The 27,198-nt window shown below is 44.6% G+C and overlaps 1 protein-coding gene across 5 annotated transcripts in view; it reads left to right on the forward strand.

Annotated features, from left to right (window-relative positions):
- ZC3H3 (zinc finger CCCH-type containing 3) overlaps nucleotides 1-27,198 on the forward strand; it is a 340,425-nt gene that overhangs the window by 207,052 nt on the left and 106,175 nt on the right. For 4 of the 5 annotated variants that reach the window (XM_043538977.1, XM_043538978.1, XM_037891897.2 and 1 more), the window contains 3 exons: nucleotides 18,313-18,397; nucleotides 21,139-21,294; nucleotides 25,741-25,810. In XM_043538977.1, coding sequence (XP_043394912.1) covers nucleotides 18,313-18,397; nucleotides 21,139-21,294; nucleotides 25,741-25,810 — 311 coding nt within the window. The remainder of the gene's footprint in view (nucleotides 1-18,312; nucleotides 18,398-21,138; nucleotides 21,295-25,740; nucleotides 25,811-27,198) is intronic. The other variant, XR_006288332.1, reaches the window with a different exon arrangement.

Raw genomic sequence — 27,198 nt, forward strand, 5'->3', positions numbered from 1 at the left:
TTATTATAATACGCCTCCGGCTTCCTTGCCATCGCTCTGCTGCAAACCACAGACATTCAGTGCTTCACACTGAAGCTTCTTTGAGAATACAGCGTGGATCCTTCTGCTCCAAAAGCACAGGCCCTTGCCACTCAAGTTAAAGGAGAATCCTGATTAGCTGTGAGCAGTATAGAGCCTGTGACACACACAGCTGAGCAGTCTTGATGCTATCCAGCAGAGGGCAGCGGCATACACAGACACACTAGCCAATTCAGAATAATCTCCTTTGCTGCTGAAAATTAATACAGATTATAAGGTAAATGCGTAAGGCTATCCCTTTAATTATCACTCTCCTTAGGATGGCACTTCTTTATGGCTCTCTAAATACTTGGGGTCTCAGAAGAGTCTTGTGTCAGAAAGCGGAGTGTTTTGGAAGGACATAATTAACCTACCATTTTTATTCTTGGATGCGTTTTCCTTTAGACGGTGTTAGCACAAGCTTCTGATGAGCCTGTTTGTCCCGTCAATCTCAGCAAACAGTAACTAACGTAGTTCTGCTCAAGATGAACTAGGGCTCTCCACCCAGTAAGGCCAGTGTTCAGGATCCATTGTTTCTTCTGATGAACATCTGGAACAGCACAGGATGCGCTGAGAGATGCTCTACCTGTAGGTGTTTACAGGGTCAGTAACTGTTGCCGAAGAAACATGAAACCCTGAACTTGGGAGTTGCTAGGCAAGAGGTAAGGAAATGGCTTTCAAGTGCGTTAGTTTTTAAAGGTGACCTGTTGTAACTCTTTTGAAAAGAAAACAAGGGGTGGCTCAGGGACCGAAGTCAGAGGATGAAACCAGGCAGGCAGACTTTGTGCATCATCTGCTAAGGTTTTGCAAATATTTTTTTCTTCTAATTGAAATTAGATGAGGGTTTGCAAAGCCTTGCCATTATCTCACTATAATAAGAAAGGAATTAATGGACTTTGCCCTGGGTCTGGTCTGTGCTTCAATAGGTACCCTAGGACCTGTGTTGTCAGCCAGTTCAGTGAATGTTTGGGGGAGTGGGTGATCTCAGATTTGGGGGAACCCAACACTAATAAAGAGCCCTTAGTTTTGAATCCCTCCTGTTCTGAATGTCCCTCTGACCCCTGCCATTTGGGCCATTCAGTTTATACCCCTATAGCTCTGTCTCTGTGTGTGACCTCCTTTGGAATGTAGCCATATTTTCTCCTGCTCGGAAAGGGTGAATTCCATTGAATATCAGAATTCCTTCCTTCAGGACAGGTGGGGCTGTCAGACTGCAAAATCGTATTTATTTGTTGTGTATGAGACTCCACACATCCACGTAATCTTGATCTTGAGCACTTTAAAAAGTATATTTAAAAGAGAGCTTTTCAGTTCCCCTTCAGTGCAAAACATAGTGTATTTTGGACTAGCAAGGAGATGGGAAACACTCTTGACAATTTAATAGCTTGGAATTTACTTAAGGTGGGTTATAATTTTGCCTTGTGATTCTGCTCTTCGTCTGAATTTATTGGGTCAGTATTTTGTCTCCTTGAGTCACGGCTACAATTAGAGTTATGATAAAATTCTGACATGTCCCTACCCGCAAATCAGATGGGCCACTAATCTTGTGCTGTGCGCCAGATTAGCTTCTAGTGAGCAGACACTGAAATCTAAAGAGCAGAAGGGAAAGGAGTTACTTTGTGCGATATGCTCTGGGAGCGGGTGCCACAGATGTCACGTTCAAGGCAGTGGTTTCTCAATGTTTGCCACAGACAAGAAGCCAAATACTGAATTTCAGTAGCTAGTTAATGCTAAACAAACCAGACAGGCTACTGCTTTATCCAGGAGTCCCTCCCTTTGTACGCGCTGTTGCCACACTCCGATCCTTTCATTCCGTCATGTCATCTACCAGCACTATATGACAGCAACGGATAAGTGTTATTGAGTATGATTTAGTCCTCTTTGTTCAGACTGTCTTGTTATGTGCTCTGCCAATCTTTTCCCCCCAGGCAGCTGGACCGTTCCAATTCACTTTTGCTGTCCAGGCCAAATGCCTACTTTAACTGCTACAGCAGTTAAGAATTTGGACTTGGGGCTGCATCTATTCCAGCCCTATACAATCTCAATGGCCAATCACAAGGCTGCCAGAAGTGATAAAGCAAGTCATCTGTCTCCCTAAGTGAGAGGGAAACCAGGAGTTTTACTGCTGCTTGTCTGCAATCCACCTCATTACCATGAAGACGGAGAGTGGTAAACTTTGTGCCATGCACTTTTTGGGCAGGAGAGCAGAGGAGGGGTGGGTGAGTATGTGGGTTTCTTTATGCTGAAACCTGAACTGAATGCACACAGGCAAGAAAAGTATTGGTCTGCACAGCTAAAAACAGCCATTAGATTGCACCCTTCCATTAGAATGGATGCTGCTGAACCAGGGCCAGGTTTTGCTCTTACATCCATATGGTCATGCTGACTTCAGCGGAGGCTGCACAAAGGGAACCGAAAGCGGAGTTTGGTCCATTCCAATTAATGGCTACCAATAACGCCACGGCGTCTCACGCATACCTAGCTCACTGTTCCCTGTATGGTGGAGAGATGATGGCGGCAGTCACATCTGCACGGTGCTGGATTTTGTCCGCCTTTTCCCCTTGCATCCCTCTCTCAAAGGAGCATTACACTTCTAACAACTTTCAGGAATCCCTTGCAGTTTTTTTCAAAACCAGTGTGTTGAGGCTGGAAAGAAGAGCGACTGGTTCATGCATTATTGCTGTTAGTCAAAATATCTGTAATTGGAACATACATAATCATTTCTTTTGCTGATACAGAAGCCAGACTAGACCGTCACCTCTTCTCCCATAGTGGTGGTGGTTCTGCAGGCCTAGGTGGAGTGAAAGCTAATAAAAGCATGTTTTTGTGGGAAAGTCCTCAGCTCAAGTCTGTTAGTCAACAGAGCTGACCTCCTGGCTGTATGGAAAGTGCAGTTTTTATGATAGACCCTTATCTGACTGTAGTGGCATTTTAATGTTCTTTCTCAACACATGTGATTTTTCCTTTGAACTAAGATAGGATATGCCTATAAAGGGAGTGGATGCAATGCCTATGCTCAGTGTGTGTGTATGCACTTACCACACACTTTGCTTTCTTTTTTGTTTGCTTAGCAAAGTTCTCTTACGAGATCCATCTGCCTGCACAGATCAGAACATGGATATAACATGGTTAAACCATTGAGGTAAAAGGTTCCGGGGGGGAAAACATGCAAATAAAAATGCTGACCTGGTTACAGAGTCACTCTGCTACTCTGTGGCACCCAGTGCGTGTTGGAGCATGCCGATCAGAAACGAATGAACCTTTAACCTTGGGGTCTTCTTGACCATTAAATTTCATTTCATTAGTAGCCACCTCAAAGTGGTGGGTACAGAGATGATTTCAATGCTGCCTCTGAAACAAAGGAGTATGAACTGGGCAGCAGGTTAAAACAATATTCACCCACATATTTTGTGGCTAGATGTCTCTAATTGGACAGGCTGATAAGTTTTATTTGCTCACAAAGAACCTTGCCTCTGCTCTTTTCACATCTTACAAAACAAAATCGAGGCACTTAAGGAATTTCTATGTCCCATTGTGGAAATGGGGAAGAGGTCCTGGAAAAGGACCCTTGGTTTTTTTCATAAATTCTAAAGGAAAAAAGAGCAACCCCAGTACAAGATTGAAAGCAGCAGAAACAAAATTAAGATTTGACTTTGTCCGGAAAGCAGTCCTGACCCCAATCTATTAAAGAACTGCTCCTGGTTACAGTTAAAGCTGTTGGTAACATGATGGAATTGAAGGTGCACAGAGGCATCTGTGGCAGGCAAGCTGATTTCAGGCTCTCCTCCATGCACTGTTTAGTTTCTGGGTCTCATCCTTGTAAAGTCCCCCTGTCCATATTTACCCACTTGATGCCCTTTGTTAGATACGATTGAGTGAGTCCCCACCCATCCCTACTACAAATTCAGGAGGCGAACTGAAGCAATGGCCAGTGCTTGCAGTTTTGTTTAAAAGGCAGTTATAGGCAGAACATGATTAATGAGAAATGGCCCCCTTTGTTGAAGTTAATGCTAATTGAATAGAGCCTGAGTGAATATATGCAGTACATACATGAGAACATGAGGGAGTTTAGCGAAAGGAAGGAGTCGAGCAAAACAAGATGGTAGAGCTGTGATGGTTTTGGAGCACTCAGACTATACCCATTGGAGCACATATTAGCTATAGCAGCTTGAGGGCTGTACCTAATTTACCATTACCAGATTGCAGCCCCTTTCATCAGTAATACGGAAGGGCAGAGGATGGGGATTGCAGTCCCAGCATGCTGTGCTCCATTTCCATCTTGCTCAGATCAGGATGCAGATTTGCAAGCTGGGATGTTTAGTCATGGGCCTGACGTGTACTAAAGACACAGAAGTCAGTTGGCTGGATTTGGCCTCTGGGCCATGCCAGAATCCCCTCTTGGCCAACCATGCAAGATTTTAAACCCTACTTACTTCCTCTACAGATGTCTTGCAGAGTTTTCTAAAGGTGAACATTTGGCATAGATTTCCAAGCCTGGGAGTCAGAAGATAGGGTTTCTAGTCCTTCACATCTTCCCCCACAGCAAAACTACTATGAATGAACCAGGCTGTTTCTTTCATACCCTAAATGGTCCAAAATCATGAGTTGTTGTTTTTTGTTTTTAATTCATTCTTTTTATTTGCCTTTTGAATTTCAATCTTTTCTCTGTAATCACGAAGGCTAGAAAGTTATCTTTTTAATTTTAATGAAGGCTGAGATTCTACCATGATGAGGAGATTCCAAGAGCTGGAATTTAAGAAAAACAGGATATATCATGAGAGTCAGAATAAAATCACGAGAATTTGTCAACAAGGCAGTTTCTCCCACACTTTGGGAAAGAGGAGAGAGGGAAATGGTATTATTTGTAAATACTTGGATATGTTCCAATAGTACACAGGTGCTGGAGGAATACTAGACAGATTCCCAGCCCTTCCACTGGTTCGCTGCATCACATTGGGCCTGCCACTTCCCTTCTGTGGACCTCAGTTTCCCCAAACAGAAAAGGAGGATGACAATACTTCCCTCCCCCACAGTAGCATTAAGGAGTCAAGACTCATTACCATTTGCAGAGCGCTTTGAGATCCTCAGCTGGATGGTGCCAGAGGAGGACGACTAATAATAATAAACATGATTTCAAACCCAGCAGGGGAACTCCATACTCGGGTGAAAGGAAGGGGAAGAAAAAAAAAGCCCGAGCCAAGCTGTCAGCTTCCGTAGCAGGGAAGAATGCATTTGAAGAAAGTGCACTATCTGCTGGTTGTTTACCAACTAATTTTAGAAGTGCTGAGCGCCACAGAAATGCAATTTCCACATTTGCACAGATGATAAAGTGCTCAGCACCACAACCAAGCTGGTGATGTCACCGAGGGCTTGTGTGAACAATCCATTCTCTAGTTAGCTCCTTGGCTTTAGGCCAGCCCTTCGAGTTTAATTTGTTCAAAAAAATAAAAAAAGAAAGAAAGAAAGAAAAAGGTTTAAAAAGCTGAAGTGCTTTCGCCACAACATGCCCCCTTTTCTTTCTTCTTCTTAAGGTTTATTAGTTGCTGCTCTGACATGCAGAGACACTTTCCGCAAATGAATTGTGGGCCCTGTGTCTGCTACTGTTAAATATTGTCCTAGCCCCAATTGTGCCTTTTAGTGCAATACATGAATTTGTGCTCTTAATGATTTTCTGAGCCCAGGAGCGATGCCAGCACCTCAGTCACAGAGACAGAACAGTCGATCAGTGAGGTCATGATTCCTTGTTCTGATCCCATCTCAGATGCTGACTACCTCTGGTTTGGGGCAGTTTACTAACTTTTCTGCCTCCCTTTCTGTAAAATGGGGATAATACTTCCGGGGGTGGGGTGGGGGAGTATGGGAGGGCTAAATGGATGTAGAGTAAAGGTGAAATGTTTTTATTGTTAACTCTGAGCCATCTCACAAAAGAATTGTAGTCCAATATGATTTGCCTTTCAGTGCTAATCTGTCTCTAGTACCACAAGCTTAGGCACTCAGCCACCCTCAGGGGTGCAAGAAATGCCTAACTTGTAAGGGTGCAGTACTACAAGCTTTCTGCTGGCAGATCCCCTGGGGAAGTCAACGGGAACTCTGTGCATGGAGGCCTTTTCAGCTCTGGCCTTGAGCTGGTAATGTAAACAGGTGTCCACATCTCTTCCTAGCCACAGCCATTGTACGTACTGCATAGGCTCTCTCATACCTGGAGGAGGCTGGGTACTGGGAAGAAAGCAAGAAAATCCTTTAATTTCTTATACATTTCAGTTTTGGGGCAGAAGCCTGATGAATTGTGCTGATGTCGGAGTGAGGAAAGAGGCTTTGTTACAAGCTCCTAAGTACACTAGGAAGAGCTGAAAATAGTGAGACCCATTCACCCCCCAGTGATTTCACTTTGCAGAGCCTCAAGCAGACATCTTTGGCACCACTTCTGCTGGGCTCAGCCTTGCCTCCCAAACCTGCAGTTGTGCTTTGAATTGACCCCCAGAAGGGTTTAATCAGGGTTTGCTGACTCAGGGCTGAACCTGACTTGCCCTGATCTATGCTGAGTGGTAAATTGCGCTCAGCATCCTGCCAGCCAACTTGATGTCTCACCATCTTATTCCAGTATGATGAGATGTACTAGAGACAGTACCCTTATTGCAAGCTCTTGTGGGCAGAGACCTTGTCACCTAATTGTTTATAAAGCACATGCAATTTTGTAGTGCATCATAAATAATAATCTTATGGCTGGATGTGGCCCAATTTGGAGTTTGCCATGAAATCCTGAGCATTTTGGGTGGTTTGGGGTTCCTTGCAGAGATTTCCAGAGCCATAATATTAATAACCTAGAAACAAACAAGTGTTTCTTATTAACTTAATCTCAGGTGTGTTTCCATAATAACAAAATGCTCTGGGATGTGGTTCGTATCAAGGACATTCATGCTCCTCTTACGACTCTGTCTGCAGCTCACTTAGGTCAGCAAGGAGGAAAGTGTGGCTGCTTGGCTTTAATAGTACCTTCTACCTTGTTTTGTCATTACCTTGTAGGGAATGAGGCCTCTCGCTGTCTGGTGAGTAAAATAAATTACCTCAGCAGCTGCTAGTGCTGATTATCTGAAATGGTGGAACCCACTTAAATGAATAATAATTAAAGAAATAAATTTCCTCGGCACCAACCTAAAAACTTTTTGTTCAGCAATAAAGCCAGAGCACTCTGCAATGATTCGTTCGCTGCCCGAGAAGTAGGGCTGCCTGTGCAGTAGAAGAGAAAGCACAATGATAATGTGACCTATTAAAGGAATCATTGTGGTTAAAAGAATACTCTTCCTGGGTGCCAAGGTCATGCATTAAACAGGTTTAGCAGAACAAATTGCGTTTAATGGTGCAGAAGTGCCATACGGGGAATGGATGAAAGCTGCGCTGTTTGGTGGGAGCTCCATCAAAAGCCCTTTCCCTTTAGAAGTAGGCAAAATAATGGAAGCCTTGGAAAAACCCATTAAGGTAATCCAGGGAGAAGCCCATCAGAGGGAGCATCCGTCAGCTGTGATCACCTGTGCGGAGTGCTAATTGCTCCTGGTACGTTAATTTCACTTTCTTTTTGGGGATTTAAACAAATAAAATGGATTTTGTGCTGGTGAAACATTGTAGGAGAAAGCAACAGCCCTGGGCACCAAAGTCCTGTATCCACAGAACAGGCGTGGTGGGGCCCTTACTCTGGCCACCCTGCCTCCACTCTGACCTGGAGCATTCTGCCTCCAGAGCTGAGAGCTGAGTTCCGTCTGTGGCCCATTCACTCCTTGGTCTCTGCTGCAACTAAATGTGGCGACCAGCTGTGCTTTCTTAAAGTGCTTCTGCCAATCTTCTTTGGTACATGGGAATGTTCACTTTATATGGTACCCTCCTCCAGTGCTGGGCATCCCTGACTCAGTAAGTCCTCTATCTGCTCCTCTCTCTCAAGCTTTTTCTATGGAAAATCTGATTTCCCTGTATATAAAGCATTTGTGTATACAAAGTGTCCTTCACATCTTGGATGCTGGCATTCTTTCCTTCCTGAACAACTGGACTGATAATTAACCAAGCTAACACCGTGCAATAATTACAGCTAATATTGGTGCAAAGGAAAATATTCAATTTGCATCTAATTTATATATATATATAATATATGAATCACTTTCAAAGATTGTATATGGATCATAAAAACATTAAGATGACATCTAAATACCTCCCCCATTTTTAATCTATTGATTGCCCCGGACTCCTGAAGCGACATGTTAATTGACCTGCCATCTATTCTGATCTATTCGATATTGGTTCCTATACTGCACTCACCACCGTAGGATCTGAGTGCCTTCCAGTAGTGTAGCAATGTGACGACCTATCTGTCACGTGTTTTTTGTTCTCTTAGTCTTGCCCCAGGAGAAGCCGCATGTGCAGTGAAGTGTCTTGTTTTGGGGCTTGGTGTGGTGGGGTTTGTGATGGTTCTTTAGTTCCTGGGGGAGTTCATTCCACAGTTTCAGATCAGCCCCTCAGAAGGTTCTGCATGCAGCTCTCTAGCCAACACATTTTGTAAGACACTGAACATTTTCTCCCAGACAGCACTCAAGTGGCTATCTGTGAAATTATCAAGTGTCCCTACCAGGGGATATGGAGATGAGGGTAGTAGATGAAGGATCTCCTGATTGTTGATCAGCTTTATTTGTGTCCCAGTTGCTGTGATGACCTTAAGGGCAAAGGTTGGCATTGTTGTGATGGTGCTGGAGGAGAAACACTGCCTTGGAGCCCACTGGTTGTAAATACGTTTTGTGGTTGCAGAACAGCTTAAGCAGGGATAAATCCAGGCTTTTTTGTCCATTTAAAAAAATTACCAAAAAGTTCAGAGGAAGATGCTTTGTGATGGACCGTGTAGAAAATCCTTGAGTAGCTGGATTGATAGGACAAGGCTACTGTGCAGTTTGGCTGATGATTCATTCAAAGGATTGAAAGAAAAGCAGTTAGGCTCTCGACCCCGCTATTAATCATAGCTGTAATCATGCATTTAATGAACATGACAGCTCCTGTTCCCTCCGGAGAGACGCGCAGAGTCTCGCAGCTGGGTTAGGTACAACAATCACTTTTCAGCACACTTGCTGGATAACGCTGAGAACTGCCAGAGCAGGCAGTGTCAGGGACAGATGATGTATTAAGAGGAACGGCCTCTTTACACGGGCTGTGTATTTTCTTACAGATGATGTGCCTCAGATGGACAAAATCATTAATTTAAAAAAAAAAAAAAAGAAAAAGAAAAACAGTAGCCCCTTATGCAAGATATAAAATATCAAGCCCACTGCGGCTGTGCTGTGTGTAATCAGTTAAAAACTCCTTAATGTTTTCCACTGCATGCATCTGATGAAGTGAGCTGTAGTTCGTGAAAGCTTATGCTCAAATAAATTTGTTAGTCTCTAAGGTGCCACAAGTCCTCCTTTTCTTTTTGCGCATACAGACTAACACGGCGGCTACTCTGAAACCTATTTATATCGTTACATCAGGAGAGTTCCAGGTTATGGGGGAAGCAGAATCTGGCATGCATGACTTGCCATGCAGATCCAAGAGCAGTATTTACTCCTGGATTTGAAGTTAGACCAATTGTTGAATAAGTTCATGGCTCCCAACTTGCTGAGAGGCGCATGTCATTTAGAGAGAGGCCCAAATCAGAATCTGATCTTCTTCTTCTTCTTTATTTATTAATTTGTATAAATAATTACACCTGGGAGCCCTAGTCTTTTCACAGGATCTAAACCCATCACTACAGCTTTGTGTTCCTAAAACTTGAAGGAACCTGTTTCCCATCTCTGGTTCGAATACAGCTCAGTGTGCAGAAATTTTGCAAGGCCAACTCTGATTTCATCACACACACAATACTTTGGATGGGAAGGAGACATGTCAGATGTAGTCCAGTCTCTACCCTGTTTCTGTCATGCTCTGACCATCAGCACTAAGCCGCCTTTGGGTTTCTTCAAACCTCCACCCCCAACAGTGAGGAGGGTTTATGACTTCAGAATCTTTCAGAGACATCTGAGTAGGTGAGGGCGAGCTTTGTGTAATAGTTTGCACTGTGATCACCAGCATTAGCAGGTTCTTTTAGCAAGAGTAGTGAGAAGAATCAAGAAAGTAACGACTTGAGTCATTACCACTGTTTACTAAATTAACCCGGCCCCTGCTCCTTGCACCTGCTGTGTTGATGCCATTGGAGCGGCTGGAATGTGCGGTGCAGCGGATGGGCCTGTTCTGTGTATGCGCTGCAGCATTTGCAGTGACTATGGCTTACCTGGGGCACCCTTTCTGACAGAGCTTTGGGAGCCAGGAACTGCTGAGTTCTAATTCTTGGTCTTGCACTGCCTCCCCCTGTGGCCTTAGACAAGGTTCTTAACCTTTCTCCCTCAGTTTCCCCATCTGCAAAATAGGCATAATCTATCCCTTGCAGCAGTGTTGGTAGTGTCCATTAATAATGGAAGTGCTTTGAAGATGAAAAGTGTAGTGTAAATACTAAATATTAGCAGCCCAAACTTTGTGATTTTTTTTTTTAACTGCTTCACTTTTTGGTCGACTGACTTGAGACACCTTTAAAGGGCTTGATTTCCAGGGGGCAGGTGCTCAGGATTTGTCAGGCCCCTTTACAGTTGCGTAGACAGACACCTGCCAGGAGTGACCTAGGTATTCTTAATCCTCCCTCGGCACGAGGGGGTGGACTAGATCAGGGGTTTTCAACCTTTTTCTTTCTGAGACACCCCCAACATGCCTCAAAACTCCACGGCCCACCTGGGCCACAACAACTGGTTTTCTGCATATAAAAGCCAGGGCCGGGGTTAGGGGGTAGCAAGCAGGTCAATTGCCCAGTGCCCCACGCCACAGGGGAACCACAAGGCTAAGTTGTTCAGGCTTCTGCTACAGCCCCAGGTGGCAGGGCTCAGGGCCCCAGACTTCAGCCCCATGCAATGGGGCTTTGGCTTTCTGCCCTGGGCCCCAGCGAGTCGAACGGTGGTCCTGCTTGGTGGACCACTTGAAACCTGCTTGCGGCCCCCTAGGGGCACCTGGGCCTCTGGTTGAGAACCACTGGACTAGATGACCTCTTGAGGTCCCTTCCAGCCCAGCATTTCAGTGATTCTGTGATAAACTGAGCTCTAAAGTCATTAATCACATTTGAGAATCTGGGCCAGCGTTGTTGTCTAGATGGATCCACTTGCAGGATTGTGGCCACAGATTGTATCCCTGACGTGACCTTTTTTTTTTTTTTTTAAGATTTGCAAAATATGTTGCATGTGTTTTAAAATTCTTTTTGCACCAGGGAAACCCGTCAAAAAATTGAGATTGAAAACATTTGTCCTGGGTAAAAGCCCAATGTATTAAACCCACTTCCCGACTGATAATGTTAAAAGGCTAATACATAACGATGCAGTTTTTTTAACTGAGATTATTAAGTAAGCAATGGACCGTTTCCAAGTGTGTAAATATTGAGGCAATTTTAAAATAGTTTTCAGAGCAGGTCCAGTTTGGGTAAATAATTAGGCAGCTTTCTAAAACACAAGTAGCGCTGTGAAGCGATTTCTGTTCCAGCTGTTGGTCTGTTGATTTTTTGTTCGGTCAGTTAAAAATTCCAGCCCACGGTTTTCTAACTTTTGCAGTCGACAAGAATGCCTCTGGGTTGCTGTAACTCTGTGGTTAGGGTGTTAGTTATTTGTCGTAAAATCCCTTAAGGGAAAATATGCATTCTTCATGCATCGTAGCACATTCTTAATCCTTAGTCTCTTGACAGTTGTAAATGTCCATATACTGGTGTGGCTCCTTGCCAGACCGCATGTTAGAAGAGTACAAAAGTCGTGTAAATAGATTAGTCCATAGATAGATAGCATCAGTCCATAGATAGATAGATTTTTTGCATATAGACATTTAAAATCAGCGACATGGAAATTGGAAATTTCATAACTCTTGGCGAAGACTTGGTGGGTCAAATTACTTCAAACAGCAAGCTGGTTTGCAAGCACAGAAATTCATATGCAACTGACAGTCTACATTTGCATGCGATTACAGATGAGAATCAAAAAGAGGCATTTTATGCAGCATTCGAGAGACCACTTTGTCCAGTTCTGGTGTCCACACTTTAAAAAGGATGTTGAAAAACTGGAGAGGGCTCAGGGAAGAGCTACAAAAAATCCTTCGAGATCTGAAGAGCAGGCCTCAGGAGCACAATCTGCTTAGCTGATCGAAGAGAAGGTTACTAGGTGACTCTTGATCCCAGACTGTGAGCACCTATGCAGGGAGGAGGGAGCTGATGTCTACCAGACATCACAAGAGCATGTCGCTGGAAGACGAAGTTAGACAAATTTAAACGGGAGGTAATTTAACAGTCAAGGTCAAGAACCATTGGTTCAGCTTCTCAAAGAATGGGGTAGATTTTCCATGACTTGCAGTCTTTAAATCCAGATTGGGTGTCTTTTGAAAATATCTGCTCCAGCTCAACCAGGGGGAGGGATGGCTCAGTGGTTTGAGCATTGACCTGCTAAACCCAGGGTTATGAGTTCAATCCTTGAGGGGGCCATTTAGGGATCTGAGGCAAAAATTGGGGATTGGTCCTGCTTTGAGCAGGGGGTTGGACTAGATGACCTCCTGACGTCCCTTCTGACCCTGATATTCTATGAGTCTATAACTTATTCGGCTGCATGCAGGAATCACTGGGTGACGTTCTCTGGCCTGTGTTATGCAGGAAGTCAGACTAAAGCAGTGGTTCTCAACCTATTTACCATTGTGGGCTGCATATGCCACCCTCTATGGATTATGTGGGACACATCCACACAATATAGATACTACATGTGTGGCCATGAGGAGGTCAAATGGGCCGCTGCAGCTGTGGGCTGATTGGGCTACAAGTGGACCGCGGGCCACAGGTGGAGAACCAATGGACTAGATTCTGGCTTTAAAATATGTGACTCTAATGGTAGATCATGAAACTTATGTTCTAGTCCCAACTGTGTCTCTATGGCCGTTCACCTCATCTCCGTGCACCCCAGTATCCCCACCTATAAAATGAGATCATAAATCAATACCCACTCTCAGGATGTTTTGAGGTTCTTGTATGAAAGCATTCTGTAAGTGCCCTGTATTCTTCATTATTGGTGAGGAACATTCAAGGGGCTATTCTGTGTGTGGTTTCAGAGTAACAGCCGTGTTAGTCTGTATTCGCAAAAAGAAAAGGAGTACTTGTGGCACCTTAGAGACTAACCAATTTATTTGAGCATAAGCTTTTGTGAGCTACAGCTCACTTCATTGGATGCATACTGTGGAAAGTGTAGAAGATCTTTTTATACATACAAAGCATGAAAAAATGGGTGTTTACCACTACAAAAGGTTTTCTCTCCCCCCACCCCACTCTCCTGCTGCTAATAGCTTATGTAAAGTGATCACTCTCCTTACAATGTGTATGATAATCAAGTTGGGCCATTTCCAGCACAAATCCAGGTTTTCTCCCAAGCTTCCAGTAGGCTTATGTGGTTGCGCACAAAGGGAAGTGCTCAAATGTAGCATTATTCGTCCCACAAATGGTCCTTTCATTCCCCAAATAAGAGAACCCCCCAATTCCTTGGGCCTGGCTGGCAAAACTCAGCCTGAGCTGGATTTGTCCTCCTGTTTGATAAGCGTGATTTCACTTAAGAGCCCAGCAGCTGAACTGAGATCTGTTTTGCTTCTGAATAGCTGAAGGTCCCTAGGTGATTGTGTGCAATTCACATCCTTCCCTCTCACATAAAGGTGAGATTGAGAGAGACAAGAGGAGAGAGGCTCCGCAGATTGGCTGACAACAGGTGACGAAGAGCCTGGCAGCCTGACCTCTCCTTCCTACATCATTCCGTGGCCCAGGACACAAGTTCGTTCCACATCCTAGGTTTGTCACTTAACAGCTCAGTATATGGCATTGCACCACCAGGCCCAGTGCTTTGTCTGGTTGAATCCCATTTGTCTTTGTAAAGTCAGTTCTTACAATGTAAACTGTCTCCCTGCTAAGACAGGTTTCAGAGTAACAGCCGTGTTAGTCTGTATTCACAAAAAGAAAAGGAGTACTTATGGCACCTTAGAGACTAACCAATTTATTTGAGCATAAGCTTTCGTGAGCTACAGCTCACTTCATCGGATGCATACTGTGGAAAGTGTAGATGATCTTTTTATACACACAAAGCATGAAAAAATACCTCCCCCCACCCCACTCTCCTGTTGGTAATAGCTTATCTAAAGTGATCACTCTACTTACAATGTGTATGATAATCAAGGTGGGCCATTTCCAGTTTCCAGCACAAATCCAGGGTTTAACAAGAACGTCTTGGGGGGGGAGGGGGGGATAGGAAATAACAAGGGGAAATAGGTTACCTTGCATAATGACTTAGCCACTCCCAGTCTCTATTCAAGCCTAAGTTAATTGTATCCAATTTGCAAATGAATTCCAATTCAGCAGTCTCTCGCTGGAGTCTGGTTTTGAAGTTTTTTTCTTGTAATATCGCAACTTTCATGTCTGTAATCGCGTGACCAGAGAGATTGAAGTGTTCTCCGACTGGTTTATGAATGTTATAATTCTTGATATCTGATTTGTGTCCATTTATTAATAATTATTAATTATCAATTATTAATAAATGGACACAAATCAGATATCAAGAATTATAACATTCATAAACCAATCGGAGAACACTTCAATCTCTCTGGTCACGCGATTACAGACATGAAAGTTGCGATATTACAACAAAAAAACTTCAAAACCAGACTCCAGCGAGAGACTGCTGAATTGGAATTCATTTGCAAATTGGATACACTTAACTTAGGCTTGAATAGAGACTGGGAGTGGCTAAGTCATTATGCAAGGTAACCTATTTCCCATTTGTTTTTTCCTCCCCCCCCCCCCCCCCCCCCCGACGTTCTTGTTAAACCCTGGATTTGTGCTGGAAACTGGAAATGGCCCACCTTGATTATCATACACATTGTAAGTAGAGTGATCACTTTAGATAAGCTATTACCAACAGGAGAGCGGGGTGGGGGGAGGTATTTTTTCATGCTTTGTGTGTATAAAAAGATCTTCTACACTTTCCACAGTATGCATCCGATGAAGTGAGCTGTAGCTCACGAAAGCTCATGCTCAAATAAATTGGTTAGTCTCTAAGGTGCCACAAGTACTCCTTTTCTCCCTGCTAAGAGATGCTTGCATCCACAGCTGCTACATGTCGGCACTGGACTGTAGTTGCATGTCAGAACGATCCTTTCAGAGCTGGCCACTGTGTTTCCCCCAGCATCAGGTCTGTCAAGTCAAATGCTTGCCTGGTTGCTGGAAGCATCACAGTGTTTGCTGGTTGCAGATGGTCTGCTTTTCCCAATCTGGGGCTGGGGCTCGGCATGTGGCCTTGGTGGAATCAGACCAGTTGGACAGACCTGACTTGGATGGTTAGATTCAGGGTCTGGAAACCAGGACTCCTGAGTTTTATTCCTAGCTCTCCTGTTGACTCGCTGTGTAACCTTGAGGCAAGATATTTAACCCCTCTTTGCACCTCAGTTTTCCCCTTTTGTAAATAGGGATGATAATGTTTCCTAGTTTGAGGCCACAAAGCCCTTGCGATGGCTGGATCAAAGGTGCTATAGAAGTGCAGAGCAATAACACTTCATAAGCAGATAGTATTGTGCACGTGAGGAAAAGGGAAAGAAAAATGAAAGCTGTAAGTGGGCTCCTGACCACTCTTGGAGAGGAGAGACAAACAACCACAATACAAAACACTGGAGCATGTGATAGGGAATTGTCTGTGCTGACATCTGCTGTCTGAGCAGATAGATGCACTGGCTAATCTTTTCCACCTCTGACTTCTGCGATTCTATGAAACTATCACCAAAACCATAGTCATTGTTAAAGATCCTTTCTGCAAACGGGGCTCATGAAATCAAGAGATTGTTCCTCTTAAAAATGTGGTTTCTCCTTGTTACACCCCTACTGCATTTGGAACCAAGGGTAGGCCTTCATTGCAATTGAAGGTGTAATGATAGAGGCTTTAAAATATAGCTTTAATCTAGCTGGCGGAGGTAACGGCAGTAGTACAAGTGCCAGGGACTCTGGATACATAGTTGGGCAGCTAGCCCTCCCTGGGGTCCATGCCACCATGTCTTCACGCTAGCTAAATTAAATCTAACATGGGTAACACACTGTCACTGCAATTGTGCCTTCTGTTGCAGAGTAGGAGTACCCTAAGATACAGCACAAGCTCTAGCCACCGATTCAGCAAAGCACTCCAGCATGCTCTTAAAGTCCATCCTCCTTCAGCAAAGCATTTAAACGTCGGTGTAAAAGTAAGCAGTTGTTTAGTACTTTGCTGAATTCATGGCCCTAATCTTAGGATATGTCAACACTGCAATTAGACATCTGTGACAGGCCTGTGCCAGCTGACTCGGGGTCTCAAGGCTCAGGCTAAGGGGCTGTTAAATAGCGGTGTAGACGTCCGGGCTTGGACTGGAGCACAGGCTCTAGGACCCAGTGAGGTGCGAGGCTCCCAGAGCTACCACAATTAAACAGCCCCCAAGCTGGAGTCAGCTGGCACAAGCCAGCGGTGGGTTTTTAATTGCAGTGTAGACATACCCATGGCAGATTCCAAGTACTGCTCTCACTGAAATGTACAAGTAACTTCAAAAGGAATATGTGAGCTGTATTTATTCTGCTATAAGTGTCCCTTCTCCGGGGACTGCATTGCTGTGGCAGGGAATAAAGTACTATTCATTATGTAGGGTCAGCTCCATGCTAGTGTTTGTGCCATGTGCAGGCATTCAGGAGCCTCGCGCAGGGATCCCTATTAAGCTAGAAACGTTCAGAAGGCGTTTTATTTATTTATTCATTTTTAGTTAAACATGTATTTTTTTTTCCATTCCCTGAGAAGTGAAGGTTCTGCAAAATGCTAAACACCTTCTGCTCTTTAGGTTCAGTACAGATTTGCTCGAACTTTTTAGCACCTTTGCACTCCAACATGTTTTGGTTTTAGTACCTCTTTTCAAGCAAGTTAGTTTATGTGCATTTTTTAACACTGAAAACTATTTGAAAAGGTGCCTGGCTGTTCTTGTCAAAACTCCCACAGCGAGGCAGGCTCTGGGGAAGAGGGAAGGGGGAAACGAGCAGAAAGTAAAGTTTTTTTTTAAAAAAAAAAAAAAGAAAGATAGAAAGAAAAGATGCTAAATAAATGCAGCTGCAACTTAAGCGTCCGGTTCATATTCTGTTAGATTGCGGCAAAACCAAATCCAGTTGTCGGCAAATTGTATCAGTCTGTTAGCTGGCCAGATGTTTGCAGTGACTGACTGCTTTCGTTTTCGCCCCGTGGCTGGGATGTTTGATGCCTCTGATAGACAGGCATGTGACACCCGCTCCTGGATTGCGACTGCGCCAGCATTTGATTTGCACACAGAACAGATGGGGCTGTGCCGTCACCGGCGGGCCGAGTGACAGCTCGAGCGAAGGGAGAGCTCATTGACACGCTATCAGATCCCACTCGCTCACTCGGGAACACACTTGGGCTGGCAGGTGAGTGACTGAGCTGCACTCTTACCACCTGGAACTCCAAGATACGGGCCTTTTTTAATTTGATTTTAATTCCCTCTTTCATATGCCAGTCACGGGCAATTTAATTATGTGTGTACACGTACATGAGTCAGTCAGTCTGAACATGAGAGAGCGCGGGGCATCCCCACAGCTGCTACAACTGGGATTTGGAGGGTTCTGAAGCGGCACCAGGCATTCTGACTCTCAGGCGCTTGGCTGCCTGGTTCTTGCTCACACACTCAGGGCCGTGTGTGGGGTTAGGTCACTTGCTTGGATTTACCTGGGTACTTAATCATGGAGCTGCCATAGTGGGGCCCTCAGGCGCTGGTGCCCCTTACGCAGGCAGGGAGGGCTTACTAGATCAGGACTGTGTGTCCTTTATGAGTCGATTTGATACCCTACCCCCTCCTCAGAGGAAGATTTTGCAATGCTCCTTTGCACCAAGCTGAAGGTACAGAGTGTTTTTGCTCCAGTGCCAACCCAGCCCTCTCCCAGGTTCCTTGTTTCCTTCTTTCTTGCTGTAGAATCTCCTGAGGCACCAGAGCATCCAAGCCCACAAAGAGCGTATTCACCCCTGTGTGAACTTTACATGCCACCTCCTGTATGTTAATCAATAAGATATTGAGTGTCTCGTGAATTCCAGCGAAATTCTTGGCTCTGAGTGAATTGTAATGAGTATGTCTGTGTTTCTTTCTCTCTCTGAACAGCAAGGTTGGATTGTACAGCCAGCAGCCTCGGTTATTCTCCTCCCAGCTCTCTGCACAGATCAGCTACAAGCCGATACATTGCCAGGTCTGTACTCCCAAGAAAGAATGGCAAGATCCCCTTTCGCAGGGTGCCCATGATGTATGCACATATTGGTGCAAGAAGCCTGATATCCAGCTGTTTAACTGGCCATTTAGTCGATGGGGCTTCTGATTGCTAAGCTGCTGGTTTTCTCCTGCCGTCTGCTATGAGGTTGCAATAAATGAGACAAAATTACATGGTTTCTATTTTGGAAGCTTGCATGTTTTCTAGTGGCAGTGTCCTGTGCTGAGACCCAACTCCTGTCCTGGGCACAGAATGCAAAGTTACATGTCCACCCCCTCTGAATAACCCCTTTCACAATGACTTTCCTCTAGGTCCAGGTTGGGTGTTCTCATGGGACAGCTGTATCTCTGTCTTGAATATTTCAATAGTCATCATATAGTCAGAATATAGCAGTAGGGATATATTACCGACCAACTGACCAGGATGGTGATAGTGACTGTGAAATGCTCAGGGAGATTAGAGGAGCTATTAAAATAAAGAACTCAGTAATAATGTGGGATTTCAACTATCCCCATATTGATTGGGAACATGTCACCCGAGGATGGGATGTAGAGATAAAGTTTCTTGACACCTTAAATGACTGCTTCTTGGAGCAGCTAGTCCTGGTACCCACAAGAGGAGAGGCAATTCTTGGTTTAGTCCTGAGTGGAGCACAGGATCAGGTCCAAGAGGTGAATATAGCTGGACTGCTTGGTAATAGTGATCATAATGCAATTAAATTTAACATCCCTGTGGTGGGGAAAACACCATAGTAGCCCAACACTGTCACATTTAATTTCAGAAAGGGGAACTACACAAAAATGAGGAGGTTCGTTAAACAAAAATTAAAAGGTACAGCGCCCAAAGTGAAATCCCTGCAAGCTGCATGGAAACATTTTAAAGACACCATAATAGAGGCTCAACTTAAATGTATACCCCAAATTAAAAAACATAGTAAGAGAACCAAAAAAGAGCCACCGTGGCTAAGCAACGAAGTAATAGAAGCAGTGAGAGGCAAAAAGGCATCCTTTAAAAAGTGGAAGTTAAATCCTAGTGAGGAAAATAGAAAGGAATATAAACTGTTAGCCAGGATGGGCGGGGATGATGTTCCTAGCCTGTGTTTGTCAGAATCTGGGAATAGGCGACAGGGGATGGATCACTCAGTGATTCCCTGTTCTGTTCATTCCCTCTGGGGCACCTGGTTTTGGCCACTGCTGGAAGACAGGATACTGGACTAGATGGACCAGTGGTCTAACCCAGTGTGGCCGTTCTTATGTCCTGGCTGGCTATTGAATGCAGCCCAGTTTGCTTTAGCATTGTTGATGTCTACGCTCCCGCCTTTCCCTCCAGCTCCCTGAGGAAGGAGTTGGGTGGCTTTTCCAAGCCATGTTGCATGCGTTGGTGGAACCTGTTGATCAGGGTGCCAATACGTGGGCTGTTGCTGCCAGTGAACTGCAAGCCATCAGCCGTGGCAATCAGAAAGCAAAGTGTAAAGGGAATGAGATTGCCTGTTCTAGCCTCCTAATGCCCTCATGACCTCGGTTGTGTCTGTCTAGAAATCGGCATTTCTGATATCTCCATGAAAAGTCTGGTTGGCCCGGAGCCAGCGGTTTCCCTACCTGGCTCTGTGGGCTCCCCAGAAGCAGCGATATGTCCCTGCTGCTCCCAGGCGGAGGAATGGCGACGAGGGCTCCGTGCGCTGCCCCCACCCTGAGCACTGGCTCCGCAGCTCCCATTGGCCGGGAACCACGGCCAGTGGGAGCTGCGGGAGCAGTGCCTGCGGGCAGAGGCAGTGTGCAGAGCCGCCTGGCCATGCCTCCCACTAGGAGCAGCAGGGACGTGTCACAGCTTGTGAGGAGCAGCCCAAGGTGAGCACCACCCAGATCCTGCACCCTGAAACCCCTCCTGCACCCGAACTCCCTCCCAGAGCCTCCGCCCCACACCCCCCTCGCATGCCCCAGCCCTGAGCCCCCTCCCGCACCCAAACCCCTTCCCTCCATTGGTAAATATAATTCTTAGTTAACTGGAATTTTTGACTAACCTCCCCATTCCCCCAACATGCCGGATAACAAAGCTTTTCCTGTTCCTAGATATTTCTGTCTCCTCAGCTGGAAGTTTATTACGGGCTCCAACTGTCACAAAATGTGGGCTAAGTTGTTCATTGATATTTGGTGTTGCCATGTGCTCCTACAAGGAACAAGTAGGTCCCAATTCACTGGGGCCCTTAAATATGTGCCTAATTTTAAGCACATGAGAACTTGGTGGAACATCTCTCATGCTGAAAGTTAGGCATGTGCTGAAATACCCTCTAAATCGGGACCTTCATTATTGTTGACGTGCTGTGTGTTGTATAAGCACAGAGCATGACTAGCTGTGATCTGTGCTATGTAGTGTTTGTAAAAATGTGTTGTAGTTCTTCAAAGCTGCAGTCAGGTCTTCCCCTGTCCCAGATGCATCCTGTAACATGGACTTCATAGTGCAATTTTTTAAGAAACTCTGGGTAAAATTTTCAAAGCACCTAAGTGCCTTAGGAGCCAGCAGCTCATTGAAATTCAATGAGACTGAGGCTCCTACATGTTTAAATCACTTTTGAAAGTTGGATTGGGCTTCTGAGTCACATAGGTGCTTTTGAAACATTTACCCTAGACTCTTGTGTTTGATGGAAAGAAAACTTCCCTGGATGTTGTAAGGATGCTGCCTTGAAGTTCAGAATATTATCTAAATATCTTTCTCCCTCCATTTAGCCGAGCTGTTCAGCGGAGTTTAGCCATCATTCGTCAGGCCAAGCAGAAGAAAGTGAAGAAGGAGTATTGTATGTACTACAACCGCTTTGGCAAATGTAACCGTGGGGAGAGCTGTCCCTACATCCATGATCCGGAAAAAGTAGCTGTCTGCACCAGGTGGGCACATGGACACGTAACTTTTCTCGTCGCAAGCTCATACTTGTGTTTCATCTCGATATGGTTGGACACAGAACTCACCTGCAGTCAGTCCTTGCCTCTGTCACATGTTTAGTGAAACAGACCAAACAGTAGCAATGTTTTGAACTAACATAGCATTTTACATCCTCAAAGTGCATGTCATGCCAGTAAAATATTATTTGGACCGTGGCGTGTGTGTGTGTGTGTGTGTGTATGAGAGAGAGAGAGAGAGGGAGAGAGGGAGAGAGATTTGCTTTACTAAATGTAATGATGGCCTTAAATCCAGAGATTGCCTTTCATCCCAAAGGATGCCAGAACATTCTTTGGTAAGTTTTTTTAACAGGAACCACAAACGCACAGATTTCTGAGAATCATAGCAATGTTGGGTTGGAAGGGACCTCAAAAGGTCATCAAGTCCAGCCCCCTGTGCTGAGGCAGGGCCAAGTAAACCTAGACCGTCCCTGACAGGTGCTTGTCCAACCTGTTCTTAAAAACCTCCAGTGATGGTGATTCCACAACCTCCCATGGAAGCCTGTTCCAGAGCTTAATTATCCTTATAGTTAGAAAGTTTTTCCTAATATCGAACTTAAATCTCCCTTTCTGCAGATTAAACTGATTACTTCTTGTTCTACCTTCAGTGGACGTGGAGAGCAACTGATCACCTTCCTTTTTAGAACAGTCCTTAACATATTTGACGACTGTTATCAGGACCTCGCCTCACTCTTCTTTTTTCAAGATGAAACGCGCCCAGGTTTTTAACCTTTCTTCCTTAGGTCAGGGTTTCTAAACCCTTTTTTCATTCTTGTTGCTCTCCTCTGGACTCTCTCTGATATGTGCACATCTTTCTTGAAGTGTGTTTTCCAGAACTGGACACAGTACTCTAGCTGAAGCCTCCCCAGGGCCAAGTAGAGCAGGACAATTACTATCCACACTGACATGCCTGGTTTAAACGCACATCAGTAATAATTCCAGCATATATCCATAAGTCTTGATACGCACGAAGTACATACATCACGCAAGAATGTTAATGGTCCGTGACCTATTAGTTTTCAAATGATGCTTCACATGGCATGTTTTGTACAAAGATTATTAACATAGTGTGTAGGGTATGAATACAGGGGTGCATAGGGTCACAACCCTCCCAGAATGGTACTACCTTTTTCACAACTGCTTCACATTGCTGACTCACATTCAAGTTGTGATCTGATATGACCCCCAGATCTATTTCATTAGTACCACTGCCTAGCCAGTTATTCCCCATTTTATATTTGTGTATTTGATTTTTTCCTTCCTAAATGCAAAGTACTTTGCACTTGTCTTCAGTTAATTTCGTCTGGTTGATTTCGAACCACTTTTATAATTTGTCAGGGTTGTTTTGAATTCTAACCCTATACTCCAAAGTGTTTGAAACCCCTCCTAGATTGGTGTCATCCACACATTTTATAAGCGTACTCTTCACTCCATCATCCAAGTCATTATAGAAAAATCTTGAATAATACCAGGATCCCACTAGCTATTACCTGCAGGATCCCACTAGCTGTTACCCCCCACCCCCCAACAGTGAGCCATTGATAACTACTGTTTGAGTACAGTCTTTCAACCAGTTGTGCATCCACCTTTTTTAATTTCGTCTAATTTCCGTAATAATTAAGTTGTTTTACTATGGCAAAAGATCGAAGTAGTAACTCGTGTAGCCTGTCTAAGAATCAACATTAATGTTAAATCAACGTGAACACTGGCTAGCGTGAAGTTCTGTATCCCTTAAGTTTAATAGTAAAGCTTAGAACTTACTAACAAGCACTGATTCTTCTCACCTCTGTGAGGCCAAGTATTATCTCTGTTTGGTGGCTGGGGAAAGTGAGGCAGAGAGTAAATGATTTACCCAAGGCCACAGGGGGAGTAGTCCCACAAGGATAAGTTCTTTCACTAATCCTGTTCAACATGTACATGCCGCCACTAGGCGAACTGGACAGGTGACACGGATATCAGAGCAGTGTGGGGTTTTAGCTGCAGGACTTGTTAACCTGCACTTTAAACCTCAGGTACAGCTACAAAAGTCTATCCTCTTCTTCCCCTTCCCCTCCCATGTTTATTCTATGCCAATGGCTTTAAGAAGATTATTTAGCAGATCGATTATAAAACACCTCTCATTGGGAGCGTATCTAGAATTCAGTTAAGGAGCAAGAGCTTCTGGTTTGACATGTAACAGGTATGGGCTTCTCTGCCTCTCAGGTTAGGTTTTCCCCTTGATGGAGCATGTGAAGAAGTAAGATATATTTGGACTCTGTTGCAACCATCCTCCTCTCCAGCATGCTCCGTCTGCACAAGCCTGCTTTCAGCCCAGTCTGTTTTCCTGGAACCAAGAAGTTGCACATGCAAACATATTTCCTAGTGCCCCTCTCTGTGGGCTAGGCCCTCTGAACAAACCGCTCCTTGACTCTGAATCTTGAGGTGGGTTGTTCTGAAAATGCCTCTGAGATGGGAAAGAGACTGTGCTGCAGTCGTATATTGTTTTATAGCTAATTCCAGTTAACAGACAGTTAAAGTTGCTTCAGGACCCATCCACTGGCCCAGGCCTTTCCGAACAGGGGAACACCAAGCTAAGGGAAACGTTTCCAACCTTCCAGGCCACCTGGACATCTCGGTCAATGATCCACATGCAGACATCACTTCTGCTTCCAATGCTGACCTCCCCTGCTCATCACAAGAGCACCGACAGAGCTCGCTGCAGCTGTGTGCTCACACATCCAAAGCTGCCATAGATTGCTGCTGCTAAGGTTAGAGCAAAGGCTTGGCGTTAGAGGTTTGCTTTCTGTCACACGGTGGTGGTGCTGACTCCAGCCTTGCTTATTGTCCTACATGCTCCACCGAAAAAAACGATTTTACAAATGACTGATTAGACAAGTAGCATATTGCGGACCGGCGTTCCTCATGCCTCCTCCTGGGGCCCAATCCTGTGACATTCTTAAGGCACTCAGCACCTTGCAGGATGGAGCCCTGCGATTCTGGGTGCCAGCAAATGAGCCATGTGGTGTTACATGCTGGGCTAGCCTGTCTGAAATGAAGACATGAAACATTTTTTAAACCAGGGGTCTGTGGTGCACCTGTTTGATATTCCACTTCCAGCCTATGCCCGTACTGTGCTTGTTAAACATTTAAGCCATGGGCTGGGGAGTATCTTTCCCGGGGTTAGTCTGACTTTAATGGATTTACTGGAGGTTTTATATATTTTTTCCTCAAAACACACGCTGCAGTCTCCAGTAGGGCATGGCAACCCATTTCTGTTGTAAACTGTGTAATTTTGAATGCTGCTGAATACTGCGATGTTCCTCTCCAGAGGATGCCTTCTCCTGACATATCGTTTTGTAGCAACGTACCAGGAGTGGAGAGTAATAGCCAATGGATGCAGGGGATCATACCCCAAACTGTGCTTGTGTGGATCTTACTTACCACTGACCGGAGGAGTCATTCTCTGTGGCAACACTTGTGGAGCTTGTCATGCCAATAAAACCTCGTTGAATTGAGCTGAATTGTGTGTGTGGGTTGCAATCTGGAAAGTTCTGTGGGATGCGTCAGGTTGAGATGCTGTGTAACCAGGAAGGGATATTACTTTATTACGGAAAAGCATTGAAGACTGTTCCCAGCTCTAAGTTCCCAGCTTACTTGCGCCATTGCTGTAAAATGTTTGAAAAATGAACAGTTTTGATAAGTATCATTTCTTACCCAACTTAATGTTATGATATTATTTTTAAAAAGTCATTTTAAATCATTTTCCTTTAAGAAAATGCCTCTTCAGATCTTCACTCCTGAATGTGTCTATCTGAATTTAAAAGTCCGCTATCTCTGTGGTGTCTAAATACTGATTAATCAGAAGACGCTAAATGCCTACACATATTTTAGGGGGTTGCTTTCAGAATCTTGAGCTCCGATCTTCATCCAGAGTTCATATCTGATCCCCCTGTCTTTTGAATCCAGACCTTAAACACCCCTGAACGGGGGACCAGGCCTTCCTTTGTTTCTGTTCGGCATCGGGCACAATGAAGCCCCAGTGTGACTGGATCCTTTGGGCACTGCGAAGGTATAAATAATCCTCCTGATAACCACAGGGTTTCAAACACTGCATCTGAAGTTTGTAGCTCCAGTCCCTCTGGTTACTGATCAGTAACTTAGTTGTTTAGAAATCTTTCATGAAGCATCACTTGCTCTTTTAGGGGGAAAGATAAGTACCGGTTTGGTATGTGAAATGGGCTTTAATAGAAAATGTATGGAGCAGTTATGTAATGTTCACTTGAACTGTGCCTCAGGCTAATACAAGTATGAAATGGTGAGTCCGGGGGTATTCTCTGTGTTTAAAATAGCATGTTTCTGTGAACTGTTTGTAATACTCTGGATCTGTCTCTAAACCCCCTTCCGGTTCTTTGGCAGATTTCTCCGTGGCACATGCAAGAAGACTGATGGGACATGTTCATTTTCACACAAAGTTTCTAAAGATAAGGTCTGTATGGTTTTCTAATGAGCACATTCCTGCTTTATGAGAGAGTTGACCTAAGGAAGCAACGCTTCTGCTGGTTGTAGGGAAGTCTATGCTATAGAGTGTTTCAAATTGAGTTCATTTGCAGTTTGCTTGCCAAGCTGTTCAGGCTCATTACAGGGTCACAGCTTATAATGAGAGAAGAGTGTGCCTCTTAAACCAACTTGGCGAATCAGTATTTTAGTGCATTAAGCAGCGAATTTGAGACTAGAGCACCTGGGGCTGTTTGCAGTACTGGTAACGTGTCTGGTTAAGGGGTATTTAAGCACTTCAGATCAGAACACAAGCACACGGAGTCAGAGTGTTTGCCATCTCTTTAAGACCATGCTTCGTTCTAAATCGCTCCACAGCTGGGGTCAGACCAAGAGAATGTTGGAACGTACTGCAGTTAGGAGACATAAATTAACTTTTTTTTTTTTTAAGCTAGACAATGAAACTGTCTGGCAGAATGATTTTTAATTTCATCATTTTCACTCTGCTTGGAAGTGTTCGGAGCTCTTTCATTTTATTACACAGATTAAGGTTGAGAGATAATTAGATTTTATTTTAGCGATTATTGGCTGATAATTTAGCAGGTTAATTTTCATTCGCTGGATAGGACTTCACATTGGAAGTAACTTCTGAGGTCCCAATCCAGCAAAGCACGTAAGCACATGCCTAAATGAAAACCTGGGACTTAAGAATGTGCTTAACTTACATGCTTGGATTCTTTGTTGAGGAGAGAAGGACTTTGCCCCTATTAAGCACATACTTAAGTGGTTTGCTGAGTCAGGGCCTGCATGAATGGGAGAGAAGTTCTCAAGCCCTAGACAGAGAGTCAGAACAAAAACTAGGGGGGCTAATGTCCAAGCCAGAAGGGTTTATTCCCGAGAAACCCATGCTTCCACAGTAGAAGGGATCACAGTATCAGAAGCAGTTCAGTCTTCATGTTCCGCTCTCGTGGTGGAGGTGCAAGAGGCTTGGATGTGAAAGGGAAAAGGGACCTCCCCAAAAGTCCATAAATACTATGCTTCACCCCTCCATCATGTCACTCAGTGATTGGTCCAGCCCCGCTATGTGTAATTCTGGCAGGTAGTTTGCCTAAAGCAGCTTTAGTGCAACTTTCACTGCTGTGAGCCCGAGGCACGACAGGAATCAAAGCACCAGAGGGCTGTCGGATCAGGAAGCATTGCTTTTGTCGCTTGTCCCACAGATCATCCAAAGATACCGTCATAAATCACCCTGGAGATGCCACCTTCTGTTCTCTCCTTTCTCCATTCCCTATTGGTTAAATGTCTCTCTGTTCCAGTCATAGTCCGTCATGCCATTTATGTAATCAAAATGTATTACATAGAGCTTTAACTAACCCAGAG

This window comes from Chelonia mydas, chromosome 2 (assembly GCF_015237465.2).
Source record: "Chelonia mydas isolate rCheMyd1 chromosome 2, rCheMyd1.pri.v2, whole genome shotgun sequence".
In the NCBI taxonomy this organism is placed as follows: Eukaryota; Metazoa; Chordata; order Testudines; family Cheloniidae; genus Chelonia; species Chelonia mydas.